The sequence below is a fragment of the Erithacus rubecula genome (assembly GCF_903797595.1).
Source record: "Erithacus rubecula genome assembly, chromosome: 3".
Classification (NCBI taxonomy): Eukaryota; Metazoa; Chordata; class Aves; order Passeriformes; family Muscicapidae; genus Erithacus; species Erithacus rubecula.
In genome coordinates this window covers 51,053,268-51,072,515 of record NC_136689.1, presented here as the reverse complement: position 1 = coordinate 51,072,515, position 19,248 = coordinate 51,053,268, and the positions used below count along the sequence as shown (strand labels likewise).

Sequence of the window (19,248 nt, the reverse complement as noted above, 5' to 3'; positions counted from 1 at the left end):
AGGAGAGAATCAGAACAACATCCTGAATGCCAGGGAATCATGTAAGGGTCTATAACTTTCTTTGCACCTCCATAGATGCCAAGCAGGATAGTGCTGATCTCAGTGGCCTCTCTCTGTGTTCCTCTGTGAGACAGCTAAAGCACAAGTCTTGAACTCTCAGCTGAGTAAAGTGTCATTTGGACAATCTCAGATCAAGCCTTCACTAGTCTGTGCAGTTGGAGATTTGCTTCTGTCTGTCTCAAACTGTGCCCTTTCCTGGTATTAGTTAAGGTGAACCTGGACCTGTTAGACTGGTGAGAGGTATATCTGCAAGTTTTAAACAAAATGCTCTTGACCCTATCAGCAAGATAGCCCTTACTCTCAGTTATTCAGGGCTCTGCAGGAAAACAGCATAACTCAGAGGTGGGAGAGACATGCATAATGCAAATAATAAATGATTTAGGCCAAAAGAACAGATCTGGTGTGTTAATCTTTGAAGAACATATAGGAAGATCTCTGTTGAGACCACAGGAAGGTTGAAAGAGCAGCAAGCTTGCTGAGGCCTGACCTAGCTCTGCATCAGATCTCTCCAGAACACTGCCACAGCTGCAGGCAGCTGGGGAGAACTGGTGGATGCACCATCCAAGAAATACACCTGATGGTCCAGAACAATTTATGAGGACAACGGCCATTGCTAAGGGATGTAGTGGGGAAAAGCCTATAGGATACCAATTGTTTTTCCTCCTCTCATGCACTGCAGCATCCAATTGCAATTGCTTATCCTATAGCAAAATGTTACAACCCTATGGATGTGCAGCATCCAGAAACCTGATGGTATTGATGACAAACAGAATCCATGTAGAAACAAGTGGCTTTGAGTAGAGGCACAATACCTGTCCCATGCCTACGCTCAGCAATGTGGATTTTGTCTGAAAGCCTGGCATTCTTCCATGCTCAGCAGCCCTTAATTATTTTAGAATAATTTTCTCCTCTTTTCTGGGATATGAATATAAATGACATTTCTTGCTTCAGGGCATTGGGAAACGCTCCAAATAGATTCAACACACAAATCCACTGTAAACAGTATGTCTGCCAGAGCTCTCTCGTGGAAGTTGCTCTTGGTTGCACCTTATCCCTGTTATATTTTAGGAGGTTTGACAGAGGAGGAGTGTGTGCCCTTAGCAAGATGAGGATCATGCTGCAAAGCAGCCTAGCAATTAATGTAGCAGCACTCTTGCAAGATTTCCACTGACCTCCAAGAACCATCACAAAAGATGGTTCCCTAGATGTTCTTTTATCATATTTTTGGGGGGAAAAACCCTAATGTGTTTATTAGATTTTAACAAGTATTGGTTTTGTTTTCTATCAACACAAACCTAAAGAAGAAATCAACCAAAAGCAACAGAAGTCTTTTAAGGACCTCCTTAATTATTTCCATCAATTTGCAAAACAAGACAACAAATAAAATAGTGTTGAGGCCAAAAAAAATGAAGAAAGTTGTGAGAAATAGCACTTACTTTACTTCATATTCTGTGAATATTCTTTACAGGGTAAAAAAGGGGAAAAAATAAAATAGCAACTCACTTGTTCAGTGAATAATGTTAAAATTGTTGTATTTTACTCTTTCAGACCCTTTGAAAGGCAATTATTTTATTTACTTTCAGAGCTGATTTCCTTACCTAAGCTATTTTTTGGGCTTTTTAATGTCACAAGATAAAAATATCCCAATATTCAAAATTGTTGCAGAACATGATTATACCTGTCAGATGACATGTGAATGAACAGCCTCTAAACCTCTGCTATCTTCAACTTTGACTTTTTGTTGAGCTGAAGGTGGCATTATTGGCTGGATAATTTTACCAGTGTCAAATACAAGTTATTCTATGAGCAGTCAGCTAATGACGCCTGCTTTACCACGTTTCTGCCTTTTGTTCCTTAGCACTCATTTACGTACGAAAAGTTCATTGTAAAATCCTTCCCACAGGAGACGCCAAGCATGTTGTGAGCTGCAATATCTTTATCCCACTGCTTTTCTCCAAAACTTGTAGGACTCCAGACAGGTATGAAGGGATTCCTTCTCGTTTTTCAAATGTGATTAAAGCAAGACAATGGCTTAAGAAAACAATGGGACTGAAAGGAAATGCTAGGCAGAGGCACATACCCAGACATCATCCCCAGACTAGCATGTTCCTTATCAAATTAGTACTATTGCTGGTGCACAGAGCTCTCCTAAGGGGAAGAGCAAAGGATTGGGCCGGGGAAGGTGACCACCACGGGGGGCGGCTGGATCAAGGCCGAGGAGTCGGGGCACTGGCGGGCACACAGCTCGTTGCAGCTCTCAGCGATGGGCTGGGGCACAGCCACGCTGGTTTTCAGGGTGCACACGTCGTAGCTGCTCCTGGGGGGACATACATCATAGCAGGACATCTTGGCATGACAGAAATGAGTCAGAAAGGGAATTCAGAAAAACAGCATTTAGAAGAGACATGGGGATCTCCAGATTCAGCAGTGCCCTGCTCCCAGACCTGCCAGAGATTCTGACTGGCCACAGCCACACAGCCTCGCCCACAGCACCCAGCACTGGCTCTGTGTCCAGCAGCCCCCTCAGAGCCCTGATCCCTAAGCCCCCAGATCTCACTTGCCCTGCCCAAGTCCCTGTGCCCAGCCTGGTGCCATCTGTCCTGGCCAAGGGGCTCCTTCCTTGCTCTCCCAAGGAGGCTCAGCTGGGTCTGGCTGTGCCAGGCTGCTGCCAGCACGTCTCCTCCCCCAGCAGCTCTGGTGGCCAGGGAGGGCCCTGGGCAGCCCCTGGGGCAGGAGGCAGAGCCCTGCAGGACGCACCTGGCCTTGGGCTGAGCAGAGGGAGGCCGCAGCAGTGGATGCAGCCCTGGGCCAGGACAGCGCTTTTATGGGTGGCTGCAGAGGTGGGGCAGGAGCCGCCCATGCTGGGAGCACGTGTGTGGGACAAGGCCCGGCCTCAGCCCTGCAGCCACGGGGCCCTTCTGCTGACTCCTGGCTTTCCTGGCCAGCCCCAAGCTGCACCATCAGCTCCTGCAATTATCCTGCTGGCATGCTGCCAGTGCCATTTCCTGGACCACAGCAGCCCCAGGAGGTGCCTGGCATGTGCCACCGGCTGTCCCTGATGGGCAGAGGGCAGAGCTGAACTAGGACTTATGAAAAGGGAGCAACTGTGGGGCCCTGCCTGCTCAGAACCACCCAGCACTGGCCAGCGCTGCAGAGATGGACTCCATCTGCTATCCAGGCCCTGCCAGTAAGCTCTGTGACATAGGGCACAAAGGGCCCTCGTGCCAGGCCTGATATACATGGCACTAGGGTCAGAAAGCCCCCCAAAGCAAACAGAGCTTAGTGATATTTCAACCCTCTCCAAGCCACTTTCAAGACCTCATATGTGCAGCTGGAGCCAAATTCCTGGTGCCGTCCCTGCTATCAAGTATCTGACGTGGCAGGAAGGACAAAATGGCTTGGAGAGCAGGAGATGCTGGGGTGACACATGAGGGGTGCTGACTCAGGGAGGGGCTGGGGATGCACAGCCCTGGTGTCAGCAGCAGCAGCAGCAGCAACAGCAGCAGCAGGGAGTGTCCAGTGTGCAGATTGGCCTGGCTGGAGCTGAGCAATGCTGGGGCTGCTATAAAAGCCCTGCCTGGGCCACACTGGGCCAAGCACTCACCTGGCCACCTTCTCCTCCTCCTCAGGGACAAGGGTAAGTGTGTGAGCCCTTCTGCTCACAGCTCCCTGCTCCAGCCCCAGCCCCTGTGGCTTGGGTGCTGCCTGTGCTGCTCTCCTGCCATGGCTGCCCTCTCTTGCAGAGCACCCTCGCATCTCTCACCAAGATGTCCTGCTACGACGTGTGCACCCCGAAAACCAGCGTGGCTGTGCCCCAGCCCATCGCTGAGAGCTGCAACGAGCTGTGTGCCCGCCAGTGCCCCGACTCCTCGGCCTTGATCCAGCCGCCCCCCGTGGTGGTCACCTTCCCCGGCCCCATCCTCACCTCCTTCCCCCAGCAAGCCGTGGTGGGCTCCTCCGGAGCACCGGCCTTTGGCGGCTCCCTGGGGCTGGGCGGCCTCTACGGCGCCGGCGCCACCCAGGCCTCCGCTGGCCTCTGCACCTTTGGCAGAGCCTGCGCTGCTCCCGCCTACAGCCCTTGCGCCCTGCCCCGCTACAGCAAGAAGCTCTGGGACACCTGCGGGCCCTGCTAGAGCCACCACAGCCCAGCCCAAACGCCTGCGGCCGCCTCAGCCCAACATGGAGAAGTTGAGCTCTGCACAAGCTGCCCTGGCCTCCTGCAACCTATGACACATGGCCTGTCTTGGGCTTGCCCACGTTCCCCCTCCTTGCTTCTCCTGCCCTTCCTGGTACAATAAAGTTTTCCTTCAACTAATTACCCTCTCATTGGCTGTTTTTCCCTAGTGTTGAAAAGCCCAGGGACTGGGGAGTTCCAGGAGTGGGAGGGGAAATGGTGATGCAGGGAAGGCCAGGAGGAATGGAAAATTGAAGAAGAAAGCGGTAATAAAAAAGAAGAGTGAATCGAGAGTGGAGGTTTATGGGGAGATCAAAATGAAATGAAAATGGAAATTGAATCATAACCTAGGGAATACTGAGAATGCGTATGGGGAAAAGGAATAGGGGTATGAAGAGAAGCAGAAGGAAAATTGTACGGAGAATGAAGATAAGAACGGAAAGGAGAATGAGAAGAAGAAGGACAACACAATGTAGAAGACAGAGATGGAGCAACAGAAGATGATAGACAAAGAGGACAAGAGCTATATAGAACACAGATTAAGACATAGAAACTGAAAGGAAAAGACTTGATGACAATGAGTGTATCAGCATACATGGCACAGAGGGAGGGAATTGTCTCTCTAATTTCTGTCCCTGGTCTTTTAGCAGAACCATGGTAGCACAGAGGGCCTGGAGGTGTGGCAGCCTTTGCCCATGGAGGGCTCCCAGCACTGGGGCCAAAGCCATTGGCAGCACTACGACAGGTGTGTAAGAGCTCCTTGTCTCAAGGCCAGCAAGCAATGGGCTCTGTCTTTGTTCAGACAGAGTGCTTGGAGCTCCGCATTCTTGGCCATGTTCATCTCCTTCTCCACATCCATTTGCTTCTCCTTCTTTTTCCCTGACTCATTCCCAAGTCTTCAATTCATATCTTCCTACTTCCTCTATGATTCCATTTTCTTCTTCTCTTAATCTTATACTGTCCATTTCCCTCTTCTATTTTACTGTATTTTTCTGATTTCATATTATTTTCTGCCAGCATCAGAATTTCCCCTCCCAGACTGGGAACGTCCCCATCCCCATGGTTCTCATGATTTGGGAAAAGGAGGCAAAGAGACAAGAGCTGAATGCAGAAAAACTTTATTGAATGAAGAGTGGCAGGAGAAGCCAGGAGAGGGATGGAGGGCAAGCCCCAGGCAGGCCATGTGTCAGGGGCTGCAGGAGGCCAGGGCAGCTTGTGCAGAGCTCAACTTCTCCATGCTGGGCTGAGGCGGCCGCAGGCGTTTGGGCTGGGCTGTGGTGGCTCTAGCAGGGCCCGCAGGTGTCCCAGAGCTTCTTGCTGTAGCGGGGCAGGGCGCAAGGGCTGTAGGCGGGAGCAGCGCAGGCTCTGCCAAAGGTGCAGAGGCCAGCGGAGGCCTGGGTGGCGCCGGCGCCGTAGAGGCCGCCCAGCCCCAGGGAGCCGCCAAAGGCCGGTGCTCCGGAGGAGCCCACCACGGCTTGCTGGGGGAAGGAGGTGAGGATGGGGCCGGGGAAGGTGACCACCACGGGGGGCGGCTGGATCAAGGCCGAGGAGTCGGGGCACTGGCGGGCACACAGCTCGTTGCAGCTCTCAGCAATGGGCTGGGGCACAGCCACGCTGGTTTTCGGGGTGCACACGTCGTAGCAGGACATCTTGGTGAGAGATGCGAGGGTGCTCTGCAAGAGAGGGCAGCCATGGCAGGAGAGCAGCACAGGCAGCACCCAAGCCACAGGGGCTGGGGCTGGAGCAGGGAGCTGTGAGCAGAAGGGCTCACACACTTACCCTTGTCCCTGAGGAGGAGGAGAAGGTGGCCAGGTGAGTGCTTGGTCCAGTGTGGCCCAGGCAGGGCTTTTATAGCAGCCCCAGCATTGCTCAGCTCCAGCCAGGCCAATCTGCACACTGGACACTCCCTCCTGCTGCTGCTGCTGCTGCTGCTGCTGACACCAGGGCTGTGCATCCCCAGCCCCTCCCTGAGTCAGCATTCCCCAGGTGTCACCCCAGTACGTCCCACTGCCCAAGCCATCTTGTGCTTCCTGCCATATCATCTCGATGATAACAGGGATGGCACGCATGAATGGTGTCCAGGAAGGCCTTTAATGGTCTAAACAGGTAGGGCAGGGCTGGAATCAGCCCTGGCCAGGTGGACATCTCTTATCCTTCCATGTCTATATCGGGAAGGACACAAGTGGTGTTTGTCACCAATATAAGAGGGTTTGCTGGGCACTAACTGCAGGCAGATGGGATCTGGTTCTGCTGGGATCTTCTGTGGTGAACAGGTCACTTCCATGATGCAGGCTTCTGGCACTCCTGCATCAGATACTCCAGCTCCTGCCAAGTGTTCCAGGTGCCCATTGCTGGGTGTCATCCCGGGATTCAAGTACCTGATATGGCAGGAAGGACAAGATGGCTTGGAGAACAGGAGATACTGGGGTGACACCTGCGGGATGCTGACTCAGGGAGGGGCAGGGGCTGCACAGCCCTGGTGTCAGCAGCAGCAGCAGGGAGTGTCCAGTGTGCAGATTGGCCTGGCTGGAGCTGAGCAATGCTGGGGCTGCTATAAAAGCCCTGCCTGGGCCACACTGGACCAAGCACTCACCTGGCCACCTTCTCCTCCTCCTCAGGGACAAGGGTAAGTGTGTGAGCCCTTCTGCTCACAGCTCCCTGCTCCAGCCCCAGCCCCTGTGGCTTGGGTGCTGCCTGTGCTGCTCTCCTGCCATGGCTGCCCTCTCTTGCAGAGCACCCTCGCATCTCTCACCAAGATGTCCTGCTACGACGTGTGCACCCCGAAAACCAGCGTGGCTGTGCCCCAGCCCATCGCTGAGAGCTGCAACGAGCTGTGTGCCCGCCAGTGCCCCGACTCCTCGGCCTTGATCCAGCCGCCCCCCGTGGTGGTCACCTTCCCCGGCCCCATCCTCACCTCCTTCCCCCAGCAAGCCGTGGTGGGCTCCTCCGGAGCACCGGCCTTTGGCGGCTCCCTGGGGCTGGGCGGCCTCTACGGCGCCGGCGCCACCCAGGCCTCCGCTGGCCTCTGCACCTTTGGCAGAGCCTGCGCTGCTCCCGCCTACAGCCCTTGCGCCCTGCCCCGCTACAGCAAGAAGCTCTGGGACACCTGCGGGCCCTGCTAGAGCCACCACAGCCCAGTCCAAACGCCTGCGGCCGCCTCAGCCCAGCATGGAGAACTTGAGCTCTGCACAAGCTGCCCTGGCCTCCTGCAGACCCTGACACATGGCCTGCCTGCGACTGGCCCACCGTCCCTCTCCTGGCCTCTCCTGCCCTTCTTGGTATAATAAAGTTTTTCTGCATCTAATTCCTGTCTCTTTGCCTCCTTTTTCCATGTCATGAGGGCCATATAGATGGGAATGTTCCAAAAGAGGGAAGGGAAATGGTGACACTGGAAGAAAGGAAATGGAAGTTGAGAAGAACAGCTAAACCGACAATAGAGACTGAAGTTCAGACAAAAGTGGGATCATATAGGAGGTGGGAGGATATAAAGGAGAGCTTTGGGAAAGGGTCAGGTAAGGAGAAGGAGGAGGAAAAGGGGATCGAGATGGAGATACAAATATGCTTGCTGATGACAGACAGATTCTATTGCTTGCATGCCATGAGATCAGAAGCTCTTACACTCCTGGAGCAGTGCAGGCAATGGGGTTTTCCCTGGAGCTGGGAGCACTCCAGGGGCACAGTTCCAGGCCCTCTCTGCCACCTTCCTCTGCTAAAGAACCAAGCAGAAAAATCAGAGAGAGACTTCCCCTTCTCTAAACCATATACATTAAATTTCATTCTCATCAAGTCCATCCCTTTCCTTTCATGTCTTAGTCATTCTTATTCATACCTCTCTTTGTTTCTCATCTTCTCCTGCTCCATCTCCATCTCCATCTTGTGCTTTGTCATCTTCTTCTTCTTGTTGTTCACTTTCCTCTTCTTATCCTCATTCCCCTTAGTGTTTTCCTTCTGCTTCTCTTCATACTCCTTTTAGATCTCCTTTTCCCCAAACCTTTCCCAAAATTCTTTATCTTTTGATTCAGTCTCCATTTTGATTTCATTTTCATCTCCACATAAACCTCCTCTCTCTCATTCCCTCTTCTGTCTTATTTTCTCTTTCACTTTCTATTTTCCTTTGCCCCTGGCCATCCCTGCATCATTATTTCCCCTCCTGTCCTGGCAACTCCCACATGCCTGGGGTGTTCATTGTGGGAAGACAGGTTTAAAGGACAGAAGGCAATCTCTCCTGATGAATTACACCTGTTCTGATTACTGAGGAGTACAAACATCTGTGCTTGCCCAAAGATTTTTGGTGTTAAGATTGAGATGGCTTGCTGGCCACAAGTTACAGTCTCAGGTTACATTTGAGGTGGAAGTTGGGGCTTGAGATTGAGTGTCTGTTGCACCTTGGCATGGAGTCTGCTTGCAGTGCTGTGAGGAGGTAAGGGACAGGCAGTTGTACAAGGGACAGATAAGGCAAGAATATGTTGCATAAGGGACAGTCAGGGTAAGCTGAGTGGGTAGGGGTCAGCCGGGGATCTAGCCAGCTATGCAGAAAGGAGAGAAGGAGCCAAAGCTGTTTTGACCTTACTGTAAGAAAAGGACTTAGAGATGTCAGGGTAAAAGTACAGTGAAAGAAGTTTTTCAAAGTTTCCAGTAAAGCACTGGTGATGATGCCAGTCCAGTCTGTCTCGACAAAATAACTGCAAGATTTCGTGGCTTAGTAAAAAAGAGGCAAAGAGACAGGAATCATATGCAGGAGAACTTTATTGTACCAGGAAGGGCAGGAGAGGTCAAGAGAGGGAGAGTAAGCCAGTCCCAGGTAGGTAGCCCGGGTGTCACAGGTTGCAGGAGGCCGGGGCAGCTTGTGCAGAGCTCAACTTCTCCATGCTGGGCTGAGGCGGCCGCAGGCGTTTGGGCTGGGCTGTGGTGGCTCTAGCAGGGCCCGCAGGTGTTCCAGAGCTTCTTGCTGTAGCGGGGCAGGGCGCAAGGGCTGTAGGCGGGAGCAGCGCAGGCTCTGCCAAAGGTGCAGAGGCCAGCGGAGGCCTGGGTGGCGCCGGCGCCGTAGAGGCCGCCCAGCCCCAGGGAGCCGCCAAAGGCCGGTGCTCCGGAGGAGCCCACCACGGCTTGCTGGGGGAAGGAGGTGAGGATGGGGCCGGGGAAGGTGACCACCACGGGGGGCGGCTGGATCAAGGCCGAGGAGTCGGGGCACTGGCGGGCACACAGCTCGTTGCAGCTCTCAGCGATGGGCTGGGGCACAGCCACGCTGGTTTTCGGGGTGCACACGTCGTAGCAGGACATCTTGGTGAGAGATGCGAGGGTGCTCTGCAAGAGAGGGCAGCCATGGCAGGAGAGCAGCACAGGCAGCACCCAAGCCACAGGGGCTGGGGCTGGAGCAGGGAGCTGTGAGCAGAAGGGCTCACACACTTACCCTTGTCCCTGAGGAGGAGGAGAAGGTGGCCAGGTGAGTGCTTGGCCCAGTGTGGCCCAGGCAGGGCTTTTATAGCAGCCCCAGCATTGCTCAGCTCCAGCCAGGCCAATCTGCACACTGGACACTCCCTGCTGCTGCTGCTTATGGTGATGACACCAGGGCTGTGCATCCTCTGCCCCTCCCAGAATCAGCACCCCTCATGTGTCACCCTAACATCTCCTGCTCTCCAAGCCATTTTGTCCTTCCTGCCACGTCAGATACTTGATAGCAGGGACGGCACCAGGAATTTGGCTCCAGCTGCACATATGAGGTCTTGAAAGTGGCTTGGAGAGGGTTGAAATATCACTAAGCTCTGTTTGTTTTGGGGGGCTTTCTGATCCTAGTGCCATGTATATCAGGCCTGGCACGAGGGCCCTTTGTGCCCTGTGTCACAGAGCTTACTGGCAGGGCCTGGATAGCAGATGGAGTCCATCTCTGCAGCGCTGGCCAGTGCTGGGTGGTGCTGAGCAGGCAGGGCCCCACAGTTGCTCCCTTTTCATAAGTCCTAGTTCAGCTCTGCCCTCTGCCCATCAGGGACAGCCGGTGGCACATGCCAGGCACCTCCTGGGGCTGCTGTGGTCCAGGAAATGGCACTGGCAGCATGCCAGCAGGATAATTGCAGGAGCTGATGGTGCAGCTTGGGGCTGGCCAGGAAAGCCAGGAGTCAGCAGAAGGGCCCCGTGGCTGCAGGGCTGAGGCCGGGCCTTGTCCCACACACGTGCTCCCAGCATGGGCGGCTCCTGCCCCACCTCTGCAGCCACCCATAAAAGCGCTGTCCTGGCCCAGGGCTGCATCCACTGCTGCGGCCTCCCTCTGCTCAGCCCAAGGCCAGGTGCGTCCTGCAGGGCTCTGCCTCCTGCCCCAGGGGCTGCCCAGGGCCCTCCCTGGCCACCAGAGCTGCTGGGGGAGGAGACGTGCTGGCAGCAGCCTGGCACAGCCAGACCCAGCTGAGCCTCCTTGGGAGAGCAAGGAAGGAGCCCCTTGGCCAGGACAGATGGCACCAGGCTGGGCACAGGGACTTGGGCAGGGCAAGTGAGATCTGGGGGCTTAGGGATCAGGGCTCTGAGGGGGCTGCTGGACACAGAGCCAGTGCTGGGTGCTGTGGGCGAGGCCGTGTGGCTGTGGCCAGTCAGGGTCTGTGGGGCAGATCTGGGAGCAGGGCACTTCTGAATATGGAGATCCCCATGTCTCTTCTAACCGCTGTTTTTCTGAATTCCCATTTCAGCCTCATCTCTGTCACGTCAAGATGTCCTGCTATGATGTATGTCCCCCCAGGAGCAGCTACGAGCTGTGCACCCCGAAAACCAGCGTGGCTGTGCCCCAGCCCATCGCTGAGAGCTGCAACGAGCTGTGTGCCCGCCAGTGCCCCGACTCCTCGGCCTTGATCCAGCCGCCCCCCGTGGTGGTCACCTTCCCCGGCCCCATCCTCACCTCCTTCCCCCAGCAAGCCGTGGTGGGCTCCTCCGGAGCACCGGCCTTTGGCGGCTCCCTGGGGCTGGGCGGCCTCTACGGCGCCGGCGCCACCCAGGCCTCCGCTGGCCTCTGCACCTTTGGCAGAGCCTGCGCTGCTCCCGCCTACAGCCCTTGCGCCCTGCCCCCGCTACAGCAAGAAGCTCTGGGACACCTGCGGGCCCTGCTAGAGCCACCACAGCCCAGCCCAAACGCCTGCGGCCGCCTCAGCCCAGCATGGAGAAGTTGAGCTCTGCACAAGCTGCCCTGGCCTCCTGCAGACCCTGACACATGGCCTGCCTGCGACTGGCCCACCGTCCCTCTCCTGGCCTCTCCTGCCCTTCTTGGTATAATAAAGTTTTCCTGCATCTAATTCCTGTCTCTTTGCCTCCTTTTTCCAAGTCATGAGGGCCATATAGATGGGAATGTTCCAAAAGAGGGAAGGGAAATGGTGACACTGGAAGAAAGGAAATGGAAGTTGAGAAGAACAGCTAAACCGACAATAGAGACTGAAGTTCAGACAAAAGTGGGATCATATAGGAGGTGGGAGGATATAAAGGAGAGCTTTGGGAAAGGGTCAGGTAAGGAGAAGGAGGAGGAAAAGGGGATCGAGATGGAGATACAAATATGCTTGCTGATGACAGACAGATTCTATTGCTTGCATGCCATGAGATCAGAAGCTCTTACACTCCTGGAGCAGTGCAGGCAATGGGGTTTTCCCTGGAGCTGGGAGCACTCCAGGGGCACAGTTCCAGGCCCTCTCTGCCACCTTCCTCTGCTAAAGAACCAAGCAGAAAAATCAGAGAGAGACTTCCCCTTCTCTAAACCATATACATTAAATTTCATTCTCATCAAGTCCATCCCTTTCCTTTCATGTCTTAGTCATTCTTATTCATACCTCTCTTTGTTTCTCATCTTCTCCTGCTCCATCTCCATCTCCATCTTGTGCTTTGTCATCTTCTTCTTCTTGTTGTTCACTTTCCTCTTCTTATCCTCATTCCCCTTAGTGTTTTCCTTCTGCTTCTCTTCATACTCCTTTTAGATCTCCTTTTCCCCAAACCTTTCCCAAAATTCTTTATCTTTTGATTCAGTCTCCATTTTGATTTCATTTTCATCTCCACATAAACCTCCTCTCTCTCATTCTCTCTTCTGTCTTATTTTCTCTTTCACTTTCTATTTTCCTTTGCCCCTGGCCATCCCTGCATCATTATTTCCCCTCCTGTCCTGGCAACTCCCACATGCCTGGGGTGTTCATTGTGGGAAGACAGGTTTAAAGGACAGAAGGCAATCTCTCCTGATGAATTACACCTGTTCTGATTACTGAGGAGTGCAAACATCTGTGCTTGCCCAAAGATTTTTGGTGTTAAGATTGAGATGGCTTGCTGGCCACAAGTTACAGTCTCAGGTTACATTTGAGGTGGAAGTTGGGGCTTGAGATTGAGTGTCTGTTGCACCTTGGCATGGAGTCTGCTTGCAGTGCTGTGAGGAGGTAAGGGACAGGCAGTTGTACAAGGGACAGATAAGGCAAGAATATGTTGCATAAGGGACAGTCAGGGTAAGCTGAGTGGGTAGGGGTCAGCCGGGGATCTAGCCAGCTATGCAGAAAGGAGAGAAGGAGCCAAAGCTGTTTTGACCTTACTGTAAGAAAAGGACTCAGAGATGTCAGGGTAAAAGTACAGTGAAAGAAGTTTTTCAAAGTTTCCAGTAAAGCACTGGTGATGATGCCAGTCCAGTCTGTCTCGACAAAATAACTGCAAGATTTCGTGGCTTAGTAAAAAAGAGGCAAAGAGACAGGAATCATATGCAGGAGAACTTTATTGTACCAAGAAGGGCAGGAGAGGTCAAGAGAGGGAGAGTAAGCCAGTCCCAGGTAGGTAGCCCGGGTGTCACAGGTTGCAGGAGGCCGGGGCAGCTTGTGCAGAGCTCAACTTCTCCATGCTGGGCTGAGGCGGCCGCAGGCGTTTGGGCTGGGCTGTGGTGGCTCTAGCAGGGCCCGCAGGTGTCCCAGAGCTTCTTGCTGTAGCGGGGCAGGGCGCAAGGGCTGTAGGCGGGAGCAGCGCAGGCTCTGCCAAAGGTGCAGAGGCCAGCGGAGGCCTGGGTGGCGCCGGCGCCGTAGAGGCCGCCCAGCCCCAGGGAGCCGCCAAAGGCCGGTGCTCCGGAGGAGCCCACCACGGCTTGCTGGGGGAAGGAGGTGAGGATGGGGCCGGGGAAGGTGACCACCACGGGGGGCGGCTGGATCAAGGCCGAGGAGTCGGGGCACTGGCGGGCACACAGCTCGTTGCAGCTCTCAGCGATGGGCTGGGGCACAGCCACGCTGGTTTTCGGGGTGCACACGTCGTAGCAGGACATCTTGGTGAGAGATGCGAGGGTGCTCTGCAAGAGAGGGCAGCCATGGCAGGAGAGCAGCACAGGCAGCACCCAAGCCACAGGGGCTGGGGCTGGAGCAGGGAGCTGTGAGCAGAAGGGCTCACACACTTACCCTTGTCCCTGAGGAGGAGGAGAAGGTGGCCAGGTGAGTGCTTGGCCCAGTGTGGCCCAGGCAGGGCTTTTATAGCAGCCCCAGCATTGCTCAGCTCCAGCCAGGCCAATCTGCACACTGGACACTCCCTGCTGCTGCTGCTTATGGTGATGACACCAGGGCTGTGCATCCTCTGCCCCTCCCAGAATCAGCACCCCTCATGTGTCACCCTAACATCTCCTGCTCTCCAAGCCATTTTGTCCTTCCTGCCACGTCAGATACTTGATAGCAGGGACGGCACCAGGAATTTGGCTCCAGCTGCACATATGAGGTCTTGAAAGTGGCTTGGAGAGGGTTGAAATATCACTAAGCTCTGTTTGTTTTGGGGGGCTTTCTGATCCTAGTGCCATGTATATCAGGCCTGGCACGAGGGCCCTTTGTGCCCTGTGTCACAGAGCTTACTGGCAGGGCCTGGATAGCAGATGGAGTCCATCTCTGCAGCGCTGGCCAGTGCTGGGTGGTGCTGAGCAGGCAGGGCCCCACAGTTGCTCCCTTTTCATAAGTCCTAGTTCAGCTCTGCCCTCTGCCCATCAGGGACAGCCGGTGGCACATGCCAGGCACCTCCTGGGGCTGCTGTGGTCCAGGAAATGGCACTGGCAGCATGCCAGCAGGATAATTGCAGGAGCTGATGGTGCAGCTTGGGGCTGGCCAGGAAAGCCAGGAGTCAGCAGAAGGGCCCCGTGGCTGCAGGGCTGAGGCCGGGCCTTGTCCCACACACGTGCTCCCAGCATGGGCGGCTCCTGCCCACCTCTGCAGCCACCCATAAAAGCGCTGTCCTGGCCCAGGGCTGCATCCACTGCTGCGGCCTCCCTCTGCTCAGCCCAAGGCCAGGTGCGTCCTGCAGGGCTCTGCCTCCTGCCCCAGGGGCTGCCCAGGGCCCTCCCTGGCCACCAGAGCTGCTGGGGGAGGAGACGTGCTGGCAGCAGCCTGGCACAGCCAGACCCAGCTGAGCCTCCTTGGGAGAGCAAGGAAGGAGCCCCTTGGCCAGGACAGATGGCACCAGGCTGGGCACAGGGACTTGGGCAGGGCAAGTGAGATCTGGGGGCTTAGGGATCAGGGCTCTGAGGGGGCTGCTGGACACAGAGCCAGTGCTGGGTGCTGTGGGCGAGGCCGTGTGGCTGTGGCCAGTCAGGGTCTGTGGGGCAGATCTGGGAGCAGGGCACTTCTGAATATGGAGATCCCCATGTCTCTTCTAACCGCTGTTTTTCTGAATTCCCATTTCAGCCTCATCTCTGTCACGTCAAGATGTCCTGCTATGATGTATGTCCCCCCAGGAGCAGCTACGAGCTGTGCACCCCGAAAACCAGCGTGGCTGTGCCCCAGCCCATCGCTGAGAGCTGCAACGAGCTGTGTGCCCGCCAGTGCCCCGACTCCTCGGCCTTGATCCAGCCGCCCCCCGTGGTGGTCACCTTCCCCGGCCCCATCCTCACCTCCTTCCCCCAGCAAGCCGTGGTGGGCTCCTCCGGAGCACCGGCCTTTGGCGGCTCCCTGGGGCTGGGCGGCCTCTACGGCGCCGGCGCCACCCAGGCCTCCGCTGGCCTCTGCACCTTTGGCAGAGCCTGCGCTGCTCCCGCCTACAGCCCTTGCGCCCTGCCCCGCTACAGCAAGAAGCTCTGGGACACCTGCGGGCCCTGCTAGAGCCACCACAGCCCAGCCCAAACGCCTGCGGCCGCCTCAGCCCAGCATGGAGAAGTTGAGCTCTGCACAAGCTGCCCTGGCCTCCTGCAGACCCTGACACATGGCCTGTCTTGGGCTTGCCCACGTTCCCCCTCCTTGCTTCTCCTGCCCTTCCTGGTACAATAAAGTTTTCCTTCAACTAATTACCCTCTCATTGGCTGTTTTTCCCTAGTGTTGAAAAGCCCAGGGACTGGGGAGTTCCAGGAGTGGGAGGGGAAATGGTGATGCAGGGAAGGCCAGGAGGAATGGAAAATTGAAGAAGAAAGCGGTAATAAAAAAGAAGAGTGAATCGAGAGTGGAGGTTTATGGGGAGATCAAAATGAAATGAAAATGGAAATTGAATCATAACCTAGGGAATATTGAGAATGCGTATGGGGAAAAGGAATAGGGGTATGAAGAGAAGCAGAAGGAAAATTGTACGGAGAATGAAGATAAGAACGGAAAGGAGAATGAGAAGAAGAAGGACATCACAATGTAGAAGACAGAGATGGAGCAACAGAAGATGATAGACAAAGAGGACAAGAGCTATATAGAACACAGATTAAGACATAGAAACTGAAAGGAAAAGACTTGATGACAATGAGTGTATCAGCATACATGGCACAGAGAGAGGGAATTGTCTCTCTAATTTCTGTCCCTGGTCTTTTAGCAGAACCATGGTAGCACAGAGGGCCTGGAGGTGTGGCAGCCTTTGCCCATGGAGGGCTCCCAGCACTGGGGCCAAAGCCATTGGCAGCACTACGACAGGTGTGTAAGAGCTCCTTGTCTCAAGGCCAGCAAGCAATGGGCTCTGTCTTTGTTCAGACAGAGTGCTTGGAGCTCCGCATTCTTGGCCATGTTCATCTCCTTCTCCACATCCATTTGCTTCTCCTTCTTTTTCCCTGACTCATTCCCAAGTCTTCAATTCATATCTTCCTACTTCCTCTATGATTCCATTTTCTTCTTCTCTTAATCTTATACTGTCCATTTCCCTCTTCTATTTTACTGTATTTTTCTGATTTCATATTATTTTCTGCCAGCATCAGAATTTCCCCTCCCAGACTGGGAACGTCCCCATCCCCATGGTTCTCATGATTTGGGAAAAGGAGGCAAAGAGACAAGAGCTGAATGCAGAAAAACTTTATTGAATGAAGAGTGGCAGGAGAAGCCAGGAGAGGGATGGAGGGCAAGCCCCAGGCAGGCCATGTGTCAGGGGCTGCAGGAGGCCAGGGCAGCTTGTGCAGAGCTCAACTTCTCCATGCTGGGCTGAGGCGGCCGCAGGCGTTTGGGCTGGGCTGTGGTGGCTCTAGCAGGGCCCGCAGGTGTCCCAGAGCTTCTTGCTGTAGCGGGGCAGGGCGCAAGGGCTGTAGGCGGGAGCAGCGCAGGCTCTGCCAAAGGTGCAGAGGCCAGCGGAGGCCTGGGTGGCGCCGGCGCCGTAGAGGCCGCCCAGCCCCAGGGAGCCGCCAAAGGCCGGTGCTCCGGAGGAGCCCACCACGGCTTGCTGGGGGAAGGAGGTGAGGATGGGGCCGGGGAAGGTGACCACCACGGGGGGCGGCTGGATCAAGGCCGAGGAGTCGGGGCACTGGCGGGCACACAGCTCGTTGCAGCTCTCAGCGATGGGCTGGGGCACAGCCACGCTGGTTTTCGGGGTGCACACGTCGTAGCAGGACATCTTGGTGAGAGATGCGAGGGTGCTCTGCAAGAGAGGGCAGCCATGGCAGGAGAGCAGCACAGGCAGCACCCAAGCCACAGGGCCTGGGGCTGGAGCAGGGAGCTGTGAGCAGAAGGGCTCACACACTTACCCTTGTCCCTGAGGAGGAGGAGAAGGTGGCCAGGTGAGTGCTTGGTCCAGTGTGGCCCAGGCAGGGCTTTTATAGCAGCCCCAGCATTGCTCAGCTCCAGCCAGGCCAATCTGCACACTGGACACTCCCTGCTGCTGCTGCTGACACCAGGGCTGTGCAGCCCCTGCCCCTCCCTGAGTCAGCATTCCCCATGTGTCACCCCAGTATCTCCTGTTCTTCAAGCCATCTTGTCCTTCCTGCCACATCATATACTTGATAGCCGGGATGGCACAAATTTATGGTGTCCAGGAAGGCCTTTAATGGTCGAAAGGAGTTGGGCAGGGCTGAAATCATTAGGCTCATTGGAGATCTCAGCTCCTTGTTCAATTTGCAGGTCAGGAAATACACAAGGGATCTTGGACACCAATGTAAAAGCGTTTCCTGGGCATTGAATGTAGGCAAAAGGGATCTGGTTCTGCTGGGATCATCTTTGGTGAACAGGTCACCTTTATGATACAGGCTTCTAGTACTCCTGTCCCATATGCTCCAGCTTCTGCTACAGGTTGCTGGATCCCGTTCCTGGGAGCCATCCTGGCTATCAAGTATATGATGTGGCAGGAAGGACAAGATGGCTTGGGCAGTGGGATATGCTGGGGTGACACCTGAGGGATGGTGACTCAGGCAGAGGCAGGGGATGCACAGCCCTGGTGTCAGCAGCAGCAGCAGGGAGTGTCCAGTGTGCAGATTGGCCTGGCTGGAGCTGAGCAATGCTGGGGCTGCTATAAAAGCCCTGCCTGGGCCACACTGGGCCAAGCACTCACCTGGCCACCTTCTCCTCCTCCTCAGGGACAAGGGTAAGTGTGTGAGCCCTTCTGCTCACAGCTCCCTGCTCCAGCCCCAGCCCCTGTGGCTTGGGTGCTGCCTGTGCTGCTCTCCTGCCATGGCTGCCCTCTCTTGCAGAGCACCCTCGCATCTCTCACCAAGATGTCCTGCTACGACGTGTGCACCCCGAAAACCAGCGTGGCTGTGCCCCAGCCCATCGCTGAGAGCTGCAACGAGCTGTGTGCCCGCCAGTGCCCCGACTCCTCGGCCTTGATCCAGCCGCCCCCCGTGGTGGTCACCTTCCCCGGCCCCATCCTCACCTCCTTCCCCCAGCAAGCCGTGGTGGGCTCCTCCGGAGCACCGGCCTTTGGCGGCTCCCTGGGGCTGGGCGGCCTCTACGGCGCCGGCGCCACCCAGGCCTCCGCTGGCCTCTGCACCTTTGGCAGAGCCTGCGCTGCTCCCGCCTACAGCCCTTGCGCCCTGCCCCGCTACAGCAAGAAGCTCTGGGACACCTGCGGGCCCTGCTAGAGCCACCACAGCCCAGCCCAAACGCCTGCGGCCGCCTCAGCCCAGCATGGAGAAGTTGAGCTCTGCACAAGCTGCCCCGGCCTCCTGCAACCTGTGACACCCGGGCTACCTACCTGGGACTGGCTTACTCTCCCTCTCTTGACCTCTCCTGCCCTTCTTGGTACAATAAAGTTCTCCTTCATACGATTCCTGTCTCTTTGCCTCTTTTTTACTAAGCCACGAAATCTTGCAGTTACTTTGTCGAGACAGACTGGACTGGCATCATCACCAGTGCTTTACTGGAAACTTTGAAAAACTTCTTTCAGTGTACTTCTCCCTGACATCTCTGAGTCCTTTTCTTACAGTAAGGTCAAAACAGCTTTGGCTCCTTCTCTCCTTTCTGCATAGCTGGCTAGATCCCAGGCTGACCCCTACCCACTCAGCTTACCCTGACTGTCCCTTATGCAACATATTCTTGCCTTATCTGTCCCTTGTACAACTGCCTGTCCCTTACCTCCTCACAGCACTGCAAGCAGACTCCATGCCAAGGTGCAACAGACACTCAATCTCAAGCCCCAACTTCCACCTCAAATGTAACCTGAGACTGTAACTTGTGGCCAGCAAGCCATCTCAATCTTAACACCAAAAATCTTTGGGCAAGCACAGATGTTTGCACTCCTCAGTAATCAGAACAGGTGTAATTCATCAGGAGAGATTGCCTTCTGTCCTTTAAACCTGTCTTCCCACAATGAACACCCCAGGCATGTGGGAGTTGCCAGGACAGGAGGGGAAATAATGATGCAGGGATGGCCAGGGGCAAAGGAAAATAGAA

The 19,248-nt window shown here is 55.3% G+C and overlaps 1 protein-coding gene and 8 pseudogenes across 9 annotated transcripts; 5 read left to right on the top strand and 4 right to left on the bottom strand.

The window, feature by feature from the left end:
- Nucleotides 1-3,543: 3,543 nt before the first annotated feature.
- Nucleotides 3,544-4,264, top strand: LOC306800443 (scale keratin pseudogene; annotated as a pseudogene). Its single transcript has 2 exons — nucleotides 3,544-3,697; nucleotides 3,804-4,264. The product of its transcript is annotated as a scale keratin pseudogene (transcript).
- Nucleotides 4,265-5,347: 1,083 nt separating this feature from the next.
- On the bottom strand, nucleotides 5,348-6,024 carry LOC306799534 (scale keratin pseudogene; annotated as a pseudogene). Its single transcript has one exon. The product of its transcript is annotated as a scale keratin pseudogene (transcript).
- An 823-nt stretch (nucleotides 6,025-6,847) lies between these two features.
- On the top strand, nucleotides 6,848-7,366 carry LOC306800444 (scale keratin pseudogene; annotated as a pseudogene). The gene is made up of 2 exons: nucleotides 6,848-6,860; nucleotides 6,967-7,366. The product of its transcript is annotated as a scale keratin pseudogene (transcript).
- A 1,782-nt stretch (nucleotides 7,367-9,148) lies between these two features.
- LOC306800600 (scale keratin pseudogene) lies at nucleotides 9,149-9,780 on the bottom strand (annotated as a pseudogene). Its single transcript has 2 exons — nucleotides 9,645-9,780; nucleotides 9,149-9,538 (listed from the first exon to the last, which is right to left on the bottom strand). The product of its transcript is annotated as a scale keratin pseudogene (transcript).
- A 227-nt stretch (nucleotides 9,781-10,007) lies between these two features.
- LOC306800599 (uncharacterized protein) lies at nucleotides 10,008-11,505 on the top strand. The gene is given in 3 exon segments (XM_079302831.1): nucleotides 10,008-10,515; nucleotides 10,909-11,277; nucleotides 11,279-11,505. Coding segments are annotated over 3 exon segments (618 nt in total). The 5' UTR covers nucleotides 10,008-10,311; the 3' UTR covers nucleotides 11,324-11,505.
- Nucleotides 11,506-13,044: 1,539 nt separating this feature from the next.
- LOC306799877 (scale keratin pseudogene) lies at nucleotides 13,045-13,747 on the bottom strand (annotated as a pseudogene). The gene is made up of 2 exons: nucleotides 13,612-13,747; nucleotides 13,045-13,505 (listed from the first exon to the last, which is right to left on the bottom strand). The product of its transcript is annotated as a scale keratin pseudogene (transcript).
- Nucleotides 13,520-15,395, top strand: LOC306799876 (feather keratin 4 pseudogene; annotated as a pseudogene). Its single transcript has 2 exons — nucleotides 13,520-13,644; nucleotides 14,875-15,395. The product of its transcript is annotated as a feather keratin 4 pseudogene (transcript).
- Nucleotides 15,396-16,444: 1,049 nt separating this feature from the next.
- On the bottom strand, nucleotides 16,445-17,121 carry LOC306800422 (scale keratin pseudogene; annotated as a pseudogene). Its single transcript, XR_013777926.1, has 2 exons — nucleotides 17,109-17,121; nucleotides 16,445-17,002 (listed from the first exon to the last, which is right to left on the bottom strand). The product of XR_013777926.1 is annotated as a scale keratin pseudogene (transcript).
- Nucleotides 17,122-17,699: 578 nt separating this feature from the next.
- LOC306799946 (scale keratin pseudogene) lies at nucleotides 17,700-18,508 on the top strand (annotated as a pseudogene). The gene is made up of 2 exons: nucleotides 17,700-17,941; nucleotides 18,048-18,508. The product of its transcript is annotated as a scale keratin pseudogene (transcript).
- The last annotated feature ends 740 nt before the right edge of the window (nucleotides 18,509-19,248 follow it).